The sequence below is a fragment of the Prionailurus viverrinus genome, chromosome X (assembly GCF_022837055.1).
Source record: "Prionailurus viverrinus isolate Anna chromosome X, UM_Priviv_1.0, whole genome shotgun sequence".
NCBI lineage: Eukaryota > Metazoa > Chordata > Mammalia > Carnivora > Felidae > Prionailurus > Prionailurus viverrinus.
Window position 1 is genome coordinate 83,681,545 of NC_062579.1, and position 22,137 is coordinate 83,703,681.

Genomic DNA, 22,137 nt, shown 5'->3' on the forward strand with positions numbered 1-22,137 from the left:
CTTTCCTCCTCCTCCATCTGGAAAAGCTCCATTTGTCTGTCAGAACCCAGCTTGAGTAGTGACATTTCTCTGAGGAGCCTGGCTCTTAGCTCTTGGAGAGTGTCTCTCCTCTTCCCTTCTCTGTCTGCCCAGCCCTGTCCACACCTCTACTGAAGTACTCATCACACTATGTTTTAGTGATCTCGTTAGGCCTGTCTCCCCACTGAGACTGTGGGCTGTCTGAGGCAGGGACTTTGAAACCTCACCACCATTCATGGGACCTGGCCCAAAGCTTGTACTCTGGAAACGTTTGTGAAATGAAGGAATAAGTGAGTGAGTGAGTGAGTGAGTGAGTGGACACTAACTGCCAACTTCTGGCCGGGAGGAGACTCTCTTCCCTGGCCTCCTCTGAATAAGGCTGCGGTCCAGTGTTTATCAATAGGGCCACCGGTGGAATTCGGACGGGACGTTTCTTCACTGCACTGCGTTCCCACTCACACCGTGGAACACGAAGCATCCCTGGTTCCTGCCTAGTCAATGTCGAGGACATCGCCCAGTCGCTGTGATGACCAAAATAGTTCCCCAACATTTCCAAAGCCCTGGGAGAAGGGCGGGGGCGCTGCTCCTCCGGGGCTGGGAGGCAACACTATCGCAAGAGCTCTTTGCCCGGAGCCTGGTGGTCAGAGAGGCCCCCTGCAACGAGATGCTGGATGACAGGCTCCAGCCAGAACATGAATTCGTAAGAGCGTAGACTGAAGCACTCCCGGCCTGCTAAGAGGAATTATGGCAGCCTAATCAGCGCTCAACAACGCAGAGCAATGAAGCCCGCTCAATGTTTTTTTGTGACTGGAGGCAAGGGGCAGGCCTAGCCAAAAGAAAAAACGCACCCAGTCAAGCTTTCACAGCAGTCCGGAGATCGTTACCTCGTCCCAGCATTGCCCCTACGGCTCTGCTAAGTGCTCACCCTGCTCTGGGAGCATCAGCATTACTGAGCAGCACAGCATACTCAGCACCTCTGAAAATCTCATCGGTGGGAAATAGAAAGGAAAGGCAGAGAGGATGCCATTTATTTTGCCCCTCTTGCCTGACACTCACTAAACCTGTCACCCGTTTCCTTTGGAGCCCCCCCAACCCTCAACTTTTCCCTCAGGCTGGAGACATATGGTCAGTGCCTGTTTATGGAGCTGCTGTCATTGGGATCTACGGGAACACGTACTGAAATGCCCGAGTGTCAAGCTTTGCCCACATTCCCTATTAATGATGCAATCTGGGGACTTGGGGTTCAAATTCCTTCTTTCCCCTGCTGGATACCGCCTTGCTTATATACGCACCTCTTTATGCTTTTCAAAGCAATTTCCCATGTCAACTTTGTTTTCACTGTCAATGCAAACCTTAGTAGAAACCAGGAGTTATCACTCTCGTTTTACAAGTTGAGGAGACAGGCACACAGAGGCCAGTTAGGTCTGGACACGTTCCACAGTGAATGGGGGGAAGAGCAGGGTCATTCCCCCATCTCCCTTCTGGCCCTATGCCTTCCTGCTCCCATGATAGCACAGTTCAACCTCACCTCGGGGGAGAGAATGTGTACCCCACAGGAGCAAAGCTCTCTCCCCTTCCCAAATGTGGTCTTGATTCTGAAAGCCGATTGGGCCCTCTGCTCAGTGATACAGACCTGAAGCCGGAAGGCTTCATGTGGATATCAACTTACTGGTGCACTCTGAAGTTCAGAGGGCAAAGCCCCAAATGCCCCCAAATGCCTTCTTATTAATTCCAAGGGGAGGAAACGCCCTTTCTCCAGGCTTTGGTACTAATCTGCTTTGTGGGGGGAAAAAAAGAGAGGAAGAAAAAGAAAAGACCAGACCAGAGCAAACAAAACCAAAGCAAACACCAAGAAGACCAAAATAATGTAAACAATTAGACACAAATAACAGGTCCCAAACAGCCAAATGCATAAACACAATCCTATGCTTAACTGTAACATTTAAAAGTTTTCTGGTCACCGTTCGCTTCCAATCATAACCATCCCAAAACAAAGGAAAACGTACTATCATTTAAAAATATATTATGGGGGCGCCTGGGTGACTCAGTAGGTTAAGCATCCGACTTCGGCTCAGGTCATGATCTCGCGGTTCCTGAGTTCAAGCCCCCATCGGGCTCTGTGCTGACAGCTCAGAGCCTGGAGTCTGTTTCAGATTCTGTGTCTCCCTCTCTCTCTCTGACCAACCCCCCCATTCATGCTCTGTCTCTCTCTGTCTCAAAAATAAATAAACGTTAAAAAAAATTAAAAAAATAAAGAAATAAAAATATATTATGCTGGGTACACCTGGGTGACTCAGTCGGTTAAACATCCGACTTCGGCTCAGGTCATGATCTCACAGTTCATGAGTTTGAGTCTGCTTGGGATTCTCTCTTTCCTCTCTCTCTGCCCCTCCCCTGCACACACTGTTTCTCTCTCTCTCAAAATAAATAAATAAACTGGGGCGCCTGGGTGTCTCAGTCGGTTGAGCATCTGACTTCAGCTCAGGTCATGACCTCATGGTTCATGAGTTCAAGCCCCACATCAGGCTCTGTGCTGACAGCTCAGAACCTGGAGCCTGCTTCAGATTCTGTGTCTCCTTCTCTCTCTGACACTCCGTGGTTCACACTCTCTCTCTCTCTCAAAAATAAATAAACACTAAAAAAAAATTAAAACAAATAAATAAATAAACTTAAAAATAAAGTATTTTATGCCGGGAAACAGAACTTAAGTATCTAAAACATAAACAGACAGCAGAATTGATGATTATAAAGCAAACACCCTTGTAACTTCCATGTAGGTCAAGAAAGAGAGTATGGCTAACACCCTAGAAGGCCCATTCTCTCCCCACTGGAGGGAACAACAGTCCTGACTTTTGGGACAATCACTGCCTTTTTTCTTTTTACTACTGTTTTACCACATGTATGTAACTTCCTTAAACAATATAGTTTCATTTCGCCTGTTGTGAACTTCATATTAATCAAAACACACTGAATGCACTTGTTCATGGACATGTGTCTTGCTTTTTTACTCAATGTCAAGCCTGAGCTGTAAGATGTCGACTTTTAAAAGACTTCTGCTCCCTTCTCCGTGCCAAAAAGCACAGGTGAGCTTTGAAACAACAGGGGTTTGAACTGCACAGGTCCACTTATATGCAGATTTTTTTTTTTATAAACTCAGTACAGTACCATGCACGTGCTTTCTCTTCCTTAGGATTTTAATGTTTTCTTTTCTCTAGCTTCCTTTATTGCAAGAACACAGCACTTAATACATATAACATACAAATATGTGTCAACTGTTCATGTTATCAGTAAAGCTTCCAGTTCAGCAGTAGGCTATTTGTAGTTTTTAGGAGAGTTGAAAATTATACCACATTTTCCACTGTGGGGCATCAGTGCCCCTCACCCCTGCTCAAGTTCATCATTCAAGGGTCAACTGTGTTTCCTTGTAGTTAACATTGTTCTCCTGCAGCCCATTTCTATCCACTCTCCACCTTTGGAGGTGGAAGAAAAAAAGCTGATCAGCATCCTCTAGGACCCATTTATTTATCTTTCAGAAGGATGTTTGAATCCTTCCTTTACGGGGCTCAGTAATTACACTTTTCCTTCAACACTGCCTCTTAGGTTTGATACTCTGATCCTTTAATAATCTTTTTAATGAAACCATACTGAATGGCTCCAGACATGATTTCCTTCAGCGAAGCAATCTCAGAAGCAGCCCTTTTGGAAATACACTTCTCTAGATCAAGAGAAACAGGGACACAGCTCTGCCCCTATGGATTTCTCCAAAAGACGACAAAAGCTGCCGGTCAATCAGCTGCTAACAGATGACACTGTCTGAAGTTCTGTAGGAAACATTAACAAGGAATACGTTGGTCATTACTGCCAGTTACCGCTTATCGTGGCCGTCAATGCTCAAGGCAGTGTGGTCTCTGGAGCCTTCTTTATCCTGTGAAAAGTGTGTTCTGACAATCGACATTTGCTAGATTCTTCTAAGACCCCTTGGTCATCTTCTGACTTCACTTGCTCATCTCTGCCACCGGCCTCTAGTCAAATTTCTTCTCTGCCTTCTTCCGCATTTGAGAAAGAAAGGCACACCACACCATGGATGAACGTCGAAGACACTGTGCTAAGTGAAGGAAGGCAGTCACAAGAGGAAACATACTGTATGACTCCACTTACAGGAGGTACCTAGAGCAGTCAAATTCATAAAGACAGGAAGAAGAATGATGGCTGCCAGGGGCTGAAGGAGGGGGAAATGTAGATTTGTTTAATGGTGACAGAGTTCCAGCTTGAGAAGATGAAAAATTCCCCGAGATGGATGGTGCTGCTGGTTGCATAACAACATGAATGTACTTAGTGCCACGACACTGTACGCTTAAAAGTGGTCAAAATGGTGGGGCGCCTGGGTGGTTCAGTCCGTTAAGCATCCGACTCATTTTGGCTCAGGTCACGATCGCACGGTTCGTGAGATCGAGCCCCGTGTCGGGCTCTGCATCGAAAGTGCAGAGCCTGCTTGGGATTCTCTTTCCCCGCCTCTCTCTCTGCCCCTCCTTTGCTCTCTCTTTCTTTCTCTCAAAATAAATAAATAATACAACATTTAAAAAATATTAAAAAGTGGTTAAATGGTAAATATTGTTATGTATATTTTACTACAATAAAATTTTTTACATAAGAAGACATTAAAAAGTACAAAGAAAAGAAGGGAGGGAGAGAGGTGAGAGGCAGGGAAAGAGAAAGGGAAACAAAGAAAAAGCAAGGAAGAAAGCAAGCCAAATTTCCCTGCCCCTCCTTCTCACTCCCCATTTCTGTCCTATTAAAATCATGAAGGAATCCACCATATAAAGGGTATGATGTTGAGTGTGGACTCTGATTTGGCCTTAGATCCTTGAAGGCATGACCTTGTGAATGTAAAAAAGAAAATCAACGTTGCACGAATTTGCTAAAGGAAAGAAAACTCGAGTTACAGGGTCACTTACCTAATTTTTATGTTTTAAAAGTAACTTGTACTCCCAAGCTTGATGTCTTTCCCTTTCTCTCCAATTAAAAAGAAAATCCAACCAACCATCTTCCTACCCACAACTTTGATTTATCCCTTTCTCGGGTGCCCAGCTGGCTCAGTCGGTACAGCATGCGACTCCTGAACTCAGGGTTGTGAGTTCTAGCCGCACATAGGGCGTAGAGCCTAGTTAAAATTAATATAGATAGATAGATTGATAGATAGATAGATACCCCTTTCTTTAAAGATACAGTGCATATCCTTCATAGCGTCTCTCCCATTCAAGGAGTACAACCCTATAAAAAACTGTTTCAGCAGCCACCCATCTACTACTGACTCACCTCCCACTCTCTGGGTCTTAGCGTCTATGTGGCAAAGACAAGAGACAAACATCAAGCCATTTATACAATAGACTATTTTGATGGCCAAAAGTGGAGTCTTGCAAGGAGGTGGATTTTGGAACAAATTTCAATAACTGACACCCTAAAGTCTGCCAGTTTCTTAAATCACTTTTAGGGAATAGCTGACAGTGTAAAACTCTAAATACAAAAATCAGATGAAAATCATTCTAATAAAGACTGTTATTTATCTTAGTGGCTGCATCCAAAACCCTGGAGTGAAACCCTTTGGCTCTAGGCAACAGATAGCAAGGATATTTGGTTACTTCGAGAACATATTGGTTTTAAATTAACAACCCCAAAGTGAAAAACTGGAGAGCTGGCAACTCATCCTAGAAACCACCGTGTCCTCTGCCACGAATAAAGAACTTGCCCTTGATATTACAGAGAGGCGTGGTGCTCTGCAGGGCTGTGGAACGGGTAGAGCCGGACTCTCTAGCCTCCCCTCTTCAACCCCCACACACCAAATCTCTTCCAGGTACCCAGGCCAGTGGCCTCGGGATGTCCCCCCACCCAGCCACCCCCACTCTCTACCGTCGAATTCTGCTTTCTAGATGCTGTGTGCAGACTGAATTGAACTCGTTAATAAGAGTCAAGACCCCACTTTCAAAGGTAGATTGACTTCTCAGGAATCAAAGCCTGAATTAAGAAGGTGAAGCTGTAACAATGGTAGCATTTCAGGTGTCAGGCAACCTGGCAGGAAGTGGGGAAGGAGAGGGGGAGGCTGTTGCAATGCGGGCTGGACAGGTCTTGGAATCACAGGTGATGGGAAATCGAGGTAATAATCTCCTGCCCAACTTACTCGGAAAGCAGGCCCTGGTTTAAGAGTCAGCCCTGCAACCAGAAGAATGCTCAGTAAAGGACATCTTACTAATCCTTTCCTTAAAATACCCTAGATGTGACTCCTATTCCAAACTAAGTTGAAAACAGACTAAGCTGAAAACACTGATTTTATTTCAAACTATGTTGATTGCTTTTCCCTTTGAGAATTTCATTTGTTTATCAGCAGAAATTCCTGGGCTAATTCCGAGAAATGCCATTCATTTCTTGCCAACAACAAGTCATGGACAACGGGCGGGGTAGAAGGGAGAGCTCCCCACAGAGGGTCCTTCTTTCTGGATACAACGGCCAGGGGCTCTGAATGTGGAAGACGGCAGAAGAGCAAAGCTTTACGTGGGAACCCCGGGAAAGCAGGGAGGCTGGCCACATGGAACAGTGTGCACATGTGACTTTAGGGTTGACCCTGGGAACGTGTCACGCAATCAAAGTATGTTTCTGAGGTACTTCTGTTCCCTATTACAGGAGAAACAATGTTGTCCTATTGCCCCTGGCCCTTTGCACATGCACAGGGTCCTCTACTCGAGGATCGTGTAGGCAGTGCTCTTAACCTCCTTTATCAAAATGTTCCCTGGGACTTCCAGGCAGTCCCCAGTCCAACTGCATCGGACCTCACTGAGGTGCTTGTTTAAAGTATAGAATACCCACTGCAGCCCAACTGAATCAGAATTTTTAGTGTTAGGTCTGGGAGTCTGCATTTTATCAAATCTCTCCAGGTGGTCCTTAAGCACACTCAAGTTTGAGCAACACTAGTTTGGGGTTTTGTTGTAAAAGGGCCTGATTCCCTAACGAACTTCTCCAAACTAAGCTGCTCTATTATAACTTATTGCTATAATAAATGACTTCTGGAAACTGAATGGCATAATCCAAGACTTCTTAAAACATACAGTAAAAAAACACTAATCCTTCAGAGTGCCTTGAAAAAAACCAGCTGAATAAGTTTGAAAAATATTGCACTCCATACACCTCTCTGATAGATTCATAATGTATATTAATATATTAAAGGCTCTGAGAAGTCCTGCATCAAACAAAACGTATTTACCTTTCTCTAATCCAAAAAGTTTATCTGCCCAGAAACTCTCAAGTTTATTTGCCCATGTAAATGTTTTCCCTAGTGAGCTCAATTACCATCCCATACAATTGTGTTCCTTGCAACAAACTTTGGAAAAACACTGCTTTAACCCAGAAGAGTGACTGCGGTGGTGGAGGTTTCTTAAATATAGAAAACAAATGGAAGATGCATTTCGGACAAATGGGGCTTGTCAGTATCCCTCAATGAAGTGCCACATTCTTTATCTTTTTGTGGGATCAGCTTTGCTTAACGTCCATTGAAAGAAAGAGAGAAGTTTTACTCTATGAAGCAAAGGCACAGTTTTCCTAAAAGTCTTGTTCTTAGATGACATAAGGGCTTCCAACATACTGACAGGAAATCCCATTCTTTTTTTTTTAAAAATTTACTATTTATTTCTGAGAGAGACAGAGCATGAGCAAGCAGCGGGGGCGGGGGGGGGGGTGGACAGATAGAGAGGGAGACACAGAATCTGAAGCAGGCTCCAGGCTCCGAACTGTCAGCACAGAGCCCGACACGGGGCTTGAACTCAAAGACCGTGAGATCATGACCTGAGCCGAAGTCGGTCGCTCAACCGACTGAGGCACCCTGGCCCCCCTCCCATTCTTCTTCAAAAGCAACTAAATCCCCAGGGTTTACCAGAGACAATGATCACCTCACCTGGACAGGAGACAAGTTGGGTACCATTTTCCTGAAGGAGGTTTTAACCCTTCATACTCTGTGTTCAAGGGCCAAGTGTATGAGGAAAATAATAGAAATAAAGCATGGAAGACAGTGAAAGTCACTATGATGTGAAAGAACAGACTGTATAGATATGGAGGGTCTAGTGACCAAAAGAGACTGTCTCTGTGGATACCTCTCAAACATTGGTATAAGAAACTAACAATAATAGGGGCGCCTGAGTGGCTCAGTCGGTTAAGCGTCCGACTTCGGCTCAGGTCATGATCTCGTAGCTTGTGAGCTCGAGCCCCGTGCTGGACTCTGTGCTGACAGCTTGGAGCCTGGAGCCGCCTTTGGATTCTGTGTCTCCCTCTCTCTCTATTCCTCCCTTATTTGCGCTCTGTCTATATCTCTTTCAAAAATGAATGAACATTTTAAAAAAATTTTTAAAGAGAAACTAACAGCAACAATAATAATAAAGTAAAGCTCCTGCTATCCAGAGACCAATGTTCTAGAATCCTCAGGGTTTGGGATGGCTTTTTTGGATAGGTTTTTTTTTTTTAAATACATTCTTCTTTTGCGGGCAAGGAAATGGCCCCCAACTGATCATCTTGCATACAGAGTCGAATTAAATGGAAAGACTATGGCAGCTGGCTGTTAGTGTTTAAAAGGAATTGACCTTTTTCTATAAAATCAAAAGGGGACACAGAATTCAGAAAAGAACCAAAGGAGAGAGGAGAGAGCAATGGAGATCACACATGAATGATGGCAATAGCAGCACTCAGCAGTCACGTGGATGGAAGGCAGCGGATACTCAAAGAGTTGAACCAAAAGAAGATGGGGTGGCTTTGAAATCCAGAAGAGATTCTTTAGTGAGTTACACATATAATCACTATACGACTCAGAAATCCCACTCTCAGGTATACCCCCCAAATAACTGAAAACATATGCCACAGAACAACTTGTACATAAATGTTCACAGCAGCACTGTTCACAACAGCCAAAAGGTGGAAAGAACCCAAATGTCCATGCTTCCATTTACATGAAATGGCCAGAATAGGGAAAATTCATAGAAACAGAAAGCAGATTAGTGGTTCCCAGGGGCTGGTGGAGAGAGGGGATAATGATCGTTTAAGGGGCACAGGGTTTCCTTCTCGGGTGCTGAAAAATTTGGGGACCTAGATTAGAGGTGATGGTTGCCCCCCATTGTGAATGTTCTTAATGCCACTGAGCTGTACACTCTAAAATCATAAATTTTAGGTTATGTGTACTTTACCATAATAACAATTAAAGAACCCCCCCCCCTTGAACTTTTGCCCTAAAAAACACTGGAGGGAGTAAAACAAGCCTTGTTTGCTTGATTCACTTAACACTAGCAGTCACAGACATGGGCACGTAGTCATAGGACAGGAAGGGGAACACAATGTGTAGAGAGTTCAGCGATTAAAGGTCAAAAACCAGATTCAGAGTGGCCGAGTGACCTGCAACCCTCACTGTGTCTCCATCTCATCTTATAAAGGCTATTTCCACTATGGTACAGATTTGCATGATCCGATCTTGTTCAGATGCGAGTGGTAAATGAGAGAATGCTATTGGTATAAAGTAGAAACTGCATTGGTTCATACATGACTTTCCCCGGCACATTAACATTTTGCACCATCAAGGGACAGCAGCATTATCAAGGGACAGCAGCATCATCAAGGGACAACATGAACACAACTGAAATCAGCAAGTTGTGAAAACATATAGTAATCTACCCAATCCCCTTTCACCCCACATTCTTCCTCTTGGCTCAGTTTGGCCATACTTGTAAGTCTTGCAAGTGCTTGTAACAAGACTCTTTGTGATCTTTGTGCATTTTTCTCGTCTCTAAAACTCAGCAATTTCAAATCTTCTTTCTTCCCCCTTTCCCCAAGCTGATGACACCATTTTAAAACGTGAGGTCTATACTTACTGTAATATTCTTTTATTTATTAGAAATCCAAGATGCCTTTTTAAGCCACGCTAGTTGTTTATTAATATAGTTCTTTTGTTAGTACTTTGGTTACAAAGTTGCATAAGTTTCCAGTTATTTTCTCCAATCTTGTTTGTTCTTTGAGCCTTGTTATTTTTCAGCATATAATTTTGCAGAATGTGGGGATTTTCAAAAACGCATCTATGGCAGCCACTCTGGAAAACAGTACGGAGTTTCCTCGAAAAGTTAAAAATAGAACTACCCTATGATCCAGCAATTGCACTACTAGGTATTTACCCAAAAGATCCAAAAATACTGATTCCAAGGACTACACGAATCCCAATGCTTAACTGACTGAGCCACCCAGGTGTACCATCGAATCCCAATGTTTATAGCAGCATTATCAACAATAGCCAAATTGCGGCAAGAGCCCAATGTCCATCAACTGATGAATTGGACAAAGCGGAGGCGGTATATATGGAGTGGAGTATTACTCAGCCATCAAAAAGAATGGAATCTTGCCGTTTGCAACAATGTGGATGGAACTAGAGAGTATTATGCTAAGCAAAGTAAGTCATTCGAGGAAAGACAAATACCATATGATTTCATTCATATGTGGAACTTAACAAACAGAACAAATGAACGTGGGGGTAGAAAAAGAGAGCCGAACCAAGAAACAGACTCTTAACTAGACAGAACACACTGATGGTTACCGGAGGGGAGGCAGGTAGAGGGATGCGGGGAAACAGGGGGCAGGGATTAAGGAGGGCACTTGTCATGATGAGCACCAGGTGTTGAATGGAAGTGTTGAATCACTCTATTCTACACCTGAAACTAATATTACACTGTATGTTAACTAACTGGAATTTAAATTAAAACTTGAAAATGTAATTAAGAAATCCACATATCACATTATAGCAGAAATGCTTGTATCTGCTAGCTAGTTCACAACCCAACTCCTGTCAAGAGACAAATGATGGGGCACTATGGTTCAGTGGGTTGAGCATTCAACTCTTGATATCGGCTCAGGTCATGATCTGAGTTGTGGGATGGAGCCCCAGGTCCAACTCTGCACTGAGCGTGGAGCCTGCTTAGGATTCTCTCTCTCCCTCTCCCCCACTCATGCTCCTCCCTCTCTCTCAAGAAAATAAAATAATTTTTTTTCAAAATAAAAAAAAAGAGAGACAAATGGCATAGGGTTTCCAGCTTCTCCTTACAGTAACACACAGATTATAGTGTTATACTGGAAAGGTCATTTCTTTAACCTCCCTTGAATTTAAAAGAGTGTGGTGAGGGATACCTCTCTTGGTAAAGCCACACTATCACTGTCCCTTAAAATCACATCATGGAACTAATATTTTTTCACCGTTAGCCAAAAGGGAACACTGTGGATTAGGTCTCTGGTAAGAGATAAAATCAGGTATGTTGGCAATTTTATAACAGCTCCTTAATGACCCACGGATGCTAGAAAACCCCAACAGGAACCCAAATTTCTGAATTCTGAGTAGCGAATTAATTAAGATTAGCCATTAAAACAATTGTAGATAGTATCATGATTTAGACTCCTGGTCCCTATAAAAGTCTTCTTTTCATGATAAAATTATATATAAAGAACAAAAGGAAAGGAGCCCTGTCCTTTCTCTCTTCCTCCCCCCTTTACCACTCCACTTCACCAAAAGAGATCTGGAATTTTGTTCCTATAAATCTCTCAATATCATGGACTATGAGAGCCCTGCTTATTGACTGGGATGGATTTAGTGACCCTTCTGACTTCTGTGCAGCCTTGACTTTGTCATTAAGAATGTTCTAAATTTGAGGCACCTGGGTGGCTCTGTGCGTTAAGCGTCTGACTCTTGATTTCGGCTCAGGTCACGATCTCGTGGTTCATGAGACTGAGCCCTGAGTCGGGCTCTGAGCTGACACTGTGGAGCCTGCTTGGGATTCTCTCTCTCCTTCTCTCTTTCTCTCTGCCCCTCCACTGCTCACTCTCTCTCTCAAAATAAATAAGTCTAAAAAAAAAAAAAAAAGAAATGTTCTAACTTCCATGCAGCACCTGCCTCTTCAGGCACAGTAGAGCACGCTGTCATATGTGACCAAGACCTGACCTCTCTGCCCCAGATACTTGGGGAAGCCCTGATGAAAAAAAATTTTTGTTTTCTCTTCATGGGAATCAATATAGATTTCTCTCAGGTAATTCTGGAAAAGCAGTGTGCGTACTTTGATTGCCACAGTTCAACAGGAACTGCAGGAGACAACCCCAAATACAGGTGGGAACCTCGGAAATTTCTGGGGTAGGGAGTTTGGAGAGCAAGAACCAGGGTGAACAGAGAAACAAATGGGGGGCAAAGGCTCTTCTGTCTTCTCCAATGGAAGATGAGCTCCAGGCGTATCTAGCAGGACCCTCCCACTGAATCCATCTCCAACCATATGAACGTCCCTAGTCAATAGGGCTACAGAATGGTATGCAAGGCCAAACCTTGGGTATATAGCTTCCTCATTTGTTTTCTCATTTTGATACAGAACTTGTTCATCATCCTGGCCTTTGCAATGAAAACATTTTCATCACAGTGCCTTCCATTGGGTTAAGACAGAAAATTAGAGCCCCCTCCTTTGACCAAACATTCCTGTGGCCCTGAAGGCAGGAGTTTCCTCATGCCTAATAATCACTGGGGCGGAAGGAATACAGAGGAGTCATCACAGCCAGTGCCCCGTCTCAAAGCAGAACAGTGACAACTTTATCTCAGATGGGTGGGTACCTTTTTACTTACAGAAATATGCTGTAAAGAGACGGAAATTCTCCTTAGTCATTTATTCTGGGATTTAACAGCCACCGTGTCCCAAAGTTCATCCCTTTATCAAACTCCATTCTTCTCTGCTATGGTTTAATTAAACCTGTTCACTCTTGTTTGATCTTCAATAGCAAGAAGAGGTGGTTTGCATTCCTGTTCAATATGGCCCAGAGAGCACAGGAGAGAACTCCCTGCTCTTTTCCCACCAAGGAGTGAGGGATGAAATGTAAAACTAGCAATAAAGAAAAATGAGCAAATAAATGAGGGAGTAAGTAAACAAATAAATAAATAAAAAGTTAAAAAAGGTTTTTAAATATTTATTTTTGAGAGAGAGAGGGAGACAGGGTGCGAGCAGGAGAGGGGCAGAGAGAGAGAGAGGGAGAGGGAGACACAGAATCCGAAGCAGGCTCTGGGCCCTGAGCTGTCAGCACAGAGCCCCATGCGGGGCTCGAACCCACGAACCTTGAGATCATGACCCAAGCCGAAGTTGGATGCTTAACTGACTGAGCCACCCAGGTGCCCCAATAAATAAAAACTTTGAAACTGCAAAATCATGCCCAGAAACAAAAACAAGACTCCTTGTGGAATAAAACATAGAACAAAAGTACAGCAATAAAGGGAGGGGGCCAAAGCCGTATGGTCCATGTGGCAGCTGAGACTGGATACAGACAGTTGGGACCAGACAGCCGGGCAAGAACTATGGCCTCCAAGTGGCTTCTCATGTAAAGGTGGAGACTAGGGCCCCACTCCTCACATGTAAACAGGGATGGACATAGCTCTGCCCACCTGAGGTGGCTCTCCCAAGGTAGGCAGCTGTAGCTGAGGTCACAGTACAAGATCACTATCAGGGACTAGCACTGCACAAGAAAACAGAGGTCGAAATAGACCATCCAGGCATAAGGGAGCCCAAGCTGAAACACTAATGTAAACACTAGTGTAAACACTGATGTAAACACCTGGTTCAGAGCTAAGTGAACTGTGTGGCCTGGAACAATCTTTCCATCAGGAAGGAAGGCCTTATCCAAACAAACAAGCAAACAAACATTTTAGAAAACAAGGGGAAATTCAGATCTAAGAAAAGCCGTCAAGAAACCCAGTACAACTGAGAATTCACACCAGGAAAAAATACAAACATTTAACCTATCTAAAATGGACCCTAAATACACATTTAAATGCATTAAAGAAATAAAGAATAAGGTCCCAAGAAATAATAACAAGGGTTTATAAAACAGCAATATGTAGATATTTTAAAATGTAGTTCAAAAACTTAGGGGGAAATACAGTTATTGAAAATAAAAGAACAAACAGAACCCAACAGATGGCCTGAATAGTAGGCATGAAAAGGCCTGAGAAAGAATTCACGAATTGGAGGACAGAACCGAAGTAATATATCATTATGGGGAGTATGCCAAGACAGAAAAAATAAAAGAAGCATGAAGAGATAGAGGATAAATTAAATGAGCTGCAAAAACATATGTCAAAGGCAACTTTGAGAACGAGGGAAAAAGAAGGGTAAGATGTAATGTTCAGAAAAACCATGAGTAAAAATTGAAGAGAAACTTGCGTCTTTTGGCTGAAAAAATGATGGACTGAGCAGGCTAAAGAAAAATAAATCCCACATCTACACCGTTCGTCATGTGCCTCAAAGAAAAAGAGGAAATCTTAAAAGCTGGAAGAAGGAGAAAACAGGTTGCCTAGAAAAGAACTACAATCCAACACCATACTTGTTATCCCCAAAGGAAGGAAGTCAACAGACCATTTATTAGTATCTTCAAAGTGTTGAGGGAAATTTTTTAGCCAGCCAAATTATCATTCAAGGATGAGGGCCAAATAAAGACATTTTTGCATATAAGGACTGAGGAACCTTCGTACTACCTCCCACAGAAAGAACTGTTAAATAAGCCTTAAAGACAAATTTCTCTTTTCCGGTATCGATGGCCTCGATTCCTTTAAAACTTGTCTTTTCTCCCAAAGGAACTGCTGGCTTATACTTTGCTTTTTCTCAATACTTGCTTCCTATTCTGCAGCTGGGGTAGGTGATAGCCATAGTGCACTCTACCGTCTTCGGCCCTGTGTTTTGTATCTGGGTCATGCCTCAACCTCCTTCCCAGGGAAGAACAATGTCTACATAGCTTCGATACATTCCTATGGCATGAGACCACTTTTGGAGGCTTCCGGTGGAAAACAAAGTGGAAAAAAATCTCCAGGTTGGCCTTTTTTTTTTTTTTTTTTTTTTTTTTTTTTTTAAAATTTTTTTTCAACGTTTATTTATTTCTGGGACAGAGAGAGACAGAGCATGAACGGGGGAGGGGCAGAGAGAGAGGGAGACACAGAATCAGAAACAGGCTCCAGGCTCTGAGCCATCAGCCCAGAGCCCGACGCGGGGCTCGAACTCACGGACCGCGAGATCGTGACCTGGCTGAAGTCGGACGCTCAACCGACTGCGCCACCCAGGCGCCCCTCCAGGTTGGCCTTTTTAATGGGAAATTTTTCTCCCACCTACCAAACCTCTCCTTCGTAATCCAGTTTCAGTAGAAGCAGCAAAGAAAGAAATATCAAACCTGTAAGCCTCATTTAGGGATTTATTACAAAAACCAACTTGCAGGTAGATCTTCCGCCAGGTCAGTCTCTTACATCTTGAAGCACATACTGTCATCATCAATACTCAGAATGATAAGTGTATGACATGCCATGATCTTTTGCCACGGGGGAAAGAAGTCCCTGTGTTCATCAGCGTGTATTTTCTGATCCAGGAAAGTGTAGTTCACAAAGGGGGTGACCGAGAGGGTTTGGGGGCTTCTTCTTCATTAAACACCTCCATCCCTATAACTGAAATGTTAACTGCATTTTCATTGAACCTTATTCCTAGCCCCATTCCTACCATTGCTGCCCTGACACTTTGGGTTCCTCTCTTTTAAGTTCTGGAGATTCTTTACTACTTAAAAAAAGCACCACCTACACCCTAGACGAGTGGTCCTTCGTGTTCGTAGGGTCACGTACACCCCCTTTACAAATACCAGTAAGATTATGGATGGTCTCTAAAGGAGTTTACATGCAGACATAGTTACACCAAAAATGAAACCGTTTTAGAGGGTTCACTGACCCCATAAAGCCCACCCACGGACTCCACCTCGAGAACCTCCATCCTAGAGGAAAAAAAGATCAATTTACAGGACCACAAGGCTTCTACTGCCCAGATCCCAAGGCCATCACTTAGCTTTTCCTAGGCCTGCTGTCCGGCCCACAGCATTCTCTTAATCATTCCACGCCTGCATGCCTCTGGTGTGGGAGCCAGGCCCCAGTCAGACGTGAACAAAGTGTCATTGAGGGAGCCGCTGCCTCAGACAAACACCCTAGCCGCAAACCATCAAAGTAGACGGTTCTAACGGCCTTGTGAAAGTCTCTGCCCGCCTCCCCCTTAGATTTGCTCTTAACAATGTGTACATAATAACTGTGCAGTCTGGAGGAGGTGACTATTCAGCAGGCAGGCAGCTTTATACTGTCATAAACCTCACTGGTTCAGCTCCTTTGATTTATGCAATCCCAGCACTAATTGCTTGAGACACGTGCCGCCATGCTACAATTCCCCTGGTGCCTGCTGCCCATGGCAGGAAGAGGCTGTTTATGGCACGAACTCTCTGGGCCACAATTCCCTTCCCCCAACTGACATCCACCTTCAAATGATTAAAAGCCCAATGAAAATCTGTTACTGGGTACCCAATAACTTATTAGAGCTTAGAATGGGCCCCGCTTGGGCTATAAACAGCATTTAGGGGCCAGCATGGCCTGCCTAAAAGCGTCCTATTGTTATTTCTGTCTGGAAGTTTCCCTTCTGGGGAATTAGGCAGATGGAGTGGGTTGGGTGGAAGAGGGAGGAAGGAGAACCACAGCGGGGAAAGAGAGAGGCGATCTGGTTTTACCTGGGCAGCGCGGGCAGCACAGATGTGGAATATGCACAGGGGAGACGCAGTGAAGGCTTGGACATCTGACTCGGCTGCAAAGCACATTCCCATTCTGAAAGAGAGGAGGCAACCACGAGAAAAAAAATGAATGTCTTTCAAAGGTCACCTGTGGTCATGCCAGTCTGGGAAACAGGCACGCAGAGACTCACCCAGACAGCGAATGATGCATTCCCAAGGAGCTGAATGAAATCAGCATTTTCTTCCCTTTTCTCATCACTAGCACATCTGCTGGGTTGGTGGATAGCTGGCTGGCATATCTTTCTGAAGCTGGGGTCACCACTGCTCTCGTTTTCAAAGCCTCCCGCCAACTGCGGACAAAAGCTCCTCCTGGCCTGGCTTTGTGGTGTTTCTAGCCTTTCTGGCTCCAGCTGCACATCCACAAGAGCCTAGTCTAATTACACGATCACCTGCTCAATACCACCGGAGGGAAGGGATAACCAGTGATGGGTCCCCCTTAGCTGCTACCCACCCCTGGGCATGGAGACATCCCTGACACATGGGTCCTGGATTCCACGTAACTCTGCCTGGGTCCAGCAGGCTGAATGCCTCCTCTCCGCCTTTCCTGTTTCAGTCGTAAGTTTTCGGAGAACAAGCTAGGCTTTGGAATTGAGAGGATTACCTAGTGTGCCTGGTGGCAGGGGCGGGGGGAAGGGGGAGGGCGGTGACTGGGTCCCTGCCCAATTTACAATGACAAGATCCCTAGCTCTGACAGCTCTCAGCCCTCGCTAGATCATGGGAGGCCTTTGGAAATCAATTGGGCATTAGCATATTTCCATCCATAATTCATTCCAAGCAAGGGTTACTTGCATCTATCACGCTCTTGTGGGGGAAGAGGGTGACAAAGAGGATGTGGAAAGAGAAGATGCCAGCCCTTGAGCTGTTGGCTTTGGGATCATATTAACATTTTCCCTGCCCTGCAGACAGCAAAGCTCAGCCCCCAAGGGTTAGCTGTCCATTTCCAATGTGTTGGGTCAAGAATCTGACACAATCTTGTCATACCAGGCAGTTAATCAGTCCCCAGATGCCCTATTTGACACCTGCCCTGGCCATTTAAAGAGGCAGGCTTCTTTGATCCAAATCCAAATGACCTTACCAGAAACCTTTTTCTTTTCTCATGGACTTTCTAGAACAAATTTTTGGAGTGTTGCATTTGGAAACACCACAGAGCCTCCTTTTGTGCCACACTCCTCAGAGCCAGGTGGTATCATCTTGAACTGAAATCACCAAAGCACATCAGAAACCACTCCTTCTGGCTGAGGCCTATGCTGATGCCTCCTTAATGCACTGAACTGAATTCTGTTCTAGAGTTAATAGATTAACAAAAATAACAGTCATAGTGATAGTGATGATGACGATGACGATGACAGCAGCTGATGTCTCTTGAATGCTGTGACCAAGCACTGTTGTAACTGAAATGTATTAGTGAATTTAATCCTTACCACACCCATATGAAATACATAGTATCATGGTCCCATTTTAAAGAAAAATAAGCTGAAGGGATCGAAGAGAGGTTAGGTAACTTGTCCAACATAACACGGCTCACAGGTGGCAGAGCCTGGATTGGAAACATGGTCTGTCTTGACCCCGGAGCCCGGTAGCCTCTTAACATTACCTCCTACTGCCCCAAGTTTAGATTTTCACAGCCTTAAGATTCTAGAAGTCCAAATTTCTGTTTAAATGGCAAAAGAATCTGGCTTGCAAGTGACTGCTTCTGTTCTACCTGGGCACTTGGGAGGAGATACAGTCCTTCCACAAGGTCTCACGTGAGAGGCTGGTCTTGAAAATTCTTTCCATCTGCTCAGAGTTCTCTATTCTTAAGGCCTGGTGCAAGGCTTCCTTTCCCAATTGGCCTAGTGCAGTGGTCCCCACCAGGGGTCATTTTGCTCCCCAAGCAACTCTGGCCATATCTTGAGACATTTTTGGTTGTCATAACTGGGATTGGTGCTATTGGTGTCTAGTGGGTAGAGGCCAGGGACACTGCTAAACATCCTACACAGTCCGGGATGGGCCCTACAACAAGGAAATATCTGTACCGGAATGTCAATAGTGTAGAGATTGAGAAACCCTGGCCTACTATGTGATGGTAGAAGCTTATCCAGAAAGATGGACCACACCTGTGGCCCTGGGTCAAGGCCACGGAAAGAAGAAGATACTGCCTGTTTTGTCTATTGCAAAGATGGCATTTAATGTATCCAAACACCTCTCTGAATGATTGGTCAGGAGCCAAGGCCACGCCAAAAGAACTCCAATCATCAGCAGGTACAGGCCAAGGTTTCACAGCCTCGATCCTAATTATAGTTTCTGGTGGAGACAACAAAAAATACACTCTCCCAAGGAACCAGTGTATAACCTGTCCTCATCTTTTCTCTAAAGGCCAGCCTTGAACATGATCTTGGAAAACGGTTTTGTCTTACAATCCAGGTATTCTAATTGAGCTTTGCTTCCCCATTCCCGGGAATCAAACTCTTCTACCTTCTCCCACCATGTCCCATATCATTTGGCTAAGAGACTATAAATATCTGTCCCAAGCAAATACTCAGGGATCCCAAAGGCAACAAGCCAAAAGGCAACAAGATGAAAAAGTCAGATGTTTGTTTTTCCATAGAAGCTGCTTCCTAACTTTTCTTAGGCTTTTACTGCCCATGCTTCCCAGCCATTCAGGCAAAGGAAGTATGTCTGAGGAGCAAACTGGGTAATCATATGCTGGGAAGGATTGTACCTCTGAGCAGATGCAGTTCACACAGTAAACCAACCCATAAGGTTCCAGGTAAGGATGCCATCTCTCACCCACTCTGTACTTCTTGTCTTGAAACACACAATATGTCTCTGAATCTGTGAGGGAGGAGATGGAGAATAGGGCAGTTAGAAACCACAGACAAAGTCATAAAATCCAACGGCAATCACACTTTCCATCTGTTTTAGGGTACTTCAAGAGAAGAGGCATAGGGGATATTTCTAGAAGCCCTTCTAGGAGCTCTGTGTTCCACATGCTTTGCTTATTTGATCCTACGATGATCGAACAAGGTAGGCACTACCATTAATCTCATTTCATAGATGAGGGAAATCAAGGGTCCTCTAACCAGCAAGTAATTGACATGAGAGTCAAACCCAGGTTTGCCTCAGTGAAGCCAAGATCCTGATTACCGCTCTGTTCCAATGGTAAGATAAGGGAGCATGTCGGGTGTCCTTTTGGAAGAAGTTGTGCTCCTTGTTTTGGAAATGCAAGCTAAGGTCTGAAATGCTGATCTCTCTTTCTCAGAGCTGCCCGGTGGTGATGTAGGAGTAATGAATGAAAAGCACTGTGTTAAGTTCCTATAAATGGCTTTTGCCCATGCATGCTAATATTATTCAATTATTAACCAAGTATTTTACACTTACTCTTTTTTTAATTAATTAATTTATTTATTTTGAGAGAGAGAGAGAGAGAGAGAGAGAGAGAGAACACAATCGGGGGAGGGGCAGAGAGAGAGGGGGACAGACGGAGAAGCCGAAGCAGACTCTTTGCTGACAGCAAAGAGCCTGATGTGGGGCTTGAACTCACAGACCGCGAGATCATGACCTGAGCCAAAGTCGGACGCTTAACCGACTGAGCCACCCAGGCACCCTGGACACTTATTGTCAGGCATTCTGCTAACTGCTGGGGATAAATGGTGAGCAAGAATATCCGTAGTCTTTGCTCTCATTCAACTCAAAGACTGTTTCTTATGCAAACAACTCCCCATTTGCTCCAAAGTAATGTCCTCTTCCCCTTTGATGAAAAGAAACTTTCATAGACACAGCCTGTCTTGTGCCACAGTTTCTTGTATTACTTTACAGGTCTTATATCTCCATCAAAGTAAAAGCTCCTCAAAAGCGGGCAACATTTGGGGCACCTGGGTGGCTCAGTCGGTTAAGCATCCGACTTCAGCTTGGGTCACGATCTTGTGGTTCCTGACTTGGAGTCCTGCGTTGGACTCTGTGCTGACAGCTCAGAGCTTGAAGCCTGCTTCGGATTCTGTGTCTCCCTCTCTCTCTGCCCCTCCCTTGCTCATGCTCTCTCTCTCTCAAAAATAAACATTAAAATTTTTTTTCAAAAAAGCAGGCAACATTTATTCTTTGCTCTCTATCACATGGCCTACTACGCTGGGGCCAATAAATGCAATCAGTTAACAACTGACTGGTAAATGAATCTCCAAACATGTGATTCACCGAATCCCATCCTCGTTTATCTCCTGTTCCCAACACACAAGGTCAAAACAAACCAAGACTCTTCTTGTAGCAAACATATTAGTTTCCCTCACTCTCCAGTACACATTTCGCTGATGAGCAAATTGAATAAAGAAAAGGCAGATGAGCAAGAAACTGAGAGAAGATCTTTCTAACAAATAAACTATGAGTATCGGGAACTTTTGATCATTTAAATTAATAAGTAAAGGACCAACCAATCCAGTAGAAAGATGATCTATTTACCTGAGACATGAATAACAATTTGGGGGAAGAAGAAATGGGAACAGGCAATAAATAGGAAAAGATGTTCAACCTCACTAGAAATCAGAGATTCAGATTAATACTACACTGAAAGGGGCACCTGGATGGTTCAGTAAGTTGAATGTCAGACTTCAGCTCAGGTCACGATCTCACAACTCATGAGTTCGAGTCCCACATGGGGCTCACTGCTGTCAGCACAGAGCCCACTTGGAGTCCTCGAGTCCCCCTCTCTGTCTATCCCCCGCTCACGCTCTCTCTCAAAAATGAATAAACATTTAAAAAAAAAAGCTACACTAAGATCATTGTCTCAAGCCACTCAAGACCCCCAATGATTTTTTTCCAACCACCCAAAAATAAATTCCAATTTACTTTTCAAATCTTTGTTTCCAACTTCTTCGGAAGAATGAGCTGGGAGAGTCAGAAAATCTGGGTTTGAATTCTAAACCAGCTCTACCTGTGTGGCATTGAGCAAGTCACTGAAACTATCAGTCTTAAAAAAAATAAAAAATCAAAATTAAAAAACCTGCCAATCTGTTTTCCACACCTGTGGGATACAGATTATCTGCTTCTCAAGCAGAGGTTGGAGGAGTAAATGAAACTCTGTAAATGAAGAAGTACTACAAAACGTAGAGTGTCATTTTATATTAATTGTTTTCGTCTTAGAAAAGCAATGCATACTTAATGTAGAAACCTGGAAAACTTGCACAAAGTTCCAGAAAGAACAAAGTAAACACATAAATGTATATACGTGAAAAACATTACACGCAATTCCAGCATGAAGACAACCACTTTTAATATACTGGTAACTCAGAAATAGCCTGTGGTTGAAGAAAAAAATCAAATGGAAAGTTACAAAATAGTTTGCACCAAATGAAAATAAAAACACAGCATGTCACAATCAGTGAGATTTGGCTAAAGAAGTACTCAAAGGCCTAGATCACTAGAACACCTATATTAGAAAAGGAGAAAACTCTCAAACCAATACCTTAAGAAACTAGAAAAAGTTGG

At 43.9% G+C, this 22,137-nt stretch overlaps 1 protein-coding gene across 4 annotated transcripts in view; it reads right to left on the reverse strand.

Moving 5' to 3' along the window:
• The window catches only part of CHRDL1 (chordin like 1), a 118,848-nt gene that overhangs the window by 67,687 nt on the left and 29,024 nt on the right, over positions 1-22,137 (reverse strand). For all 4 annotated transcript variants that reach the window (XM_047844724.1, XM_047844725.1, XM_047844722.1 and 1 more), the window contains exons 3-4: positions 19,382-19,494; positions 16,621-16,714 (exon numbers count right to left, since the gene is read on the reverse strand). In XM_047844724.1, the coding sequence (XP_047700680.1) occupies positions 16,621-16,714; positions 19,382-19,494 (207 nt within the window). The remainder of the gene's footprint in view (positions 1-16,620; positions 16,715-19,381; positions 19,495-22,137) is intronic.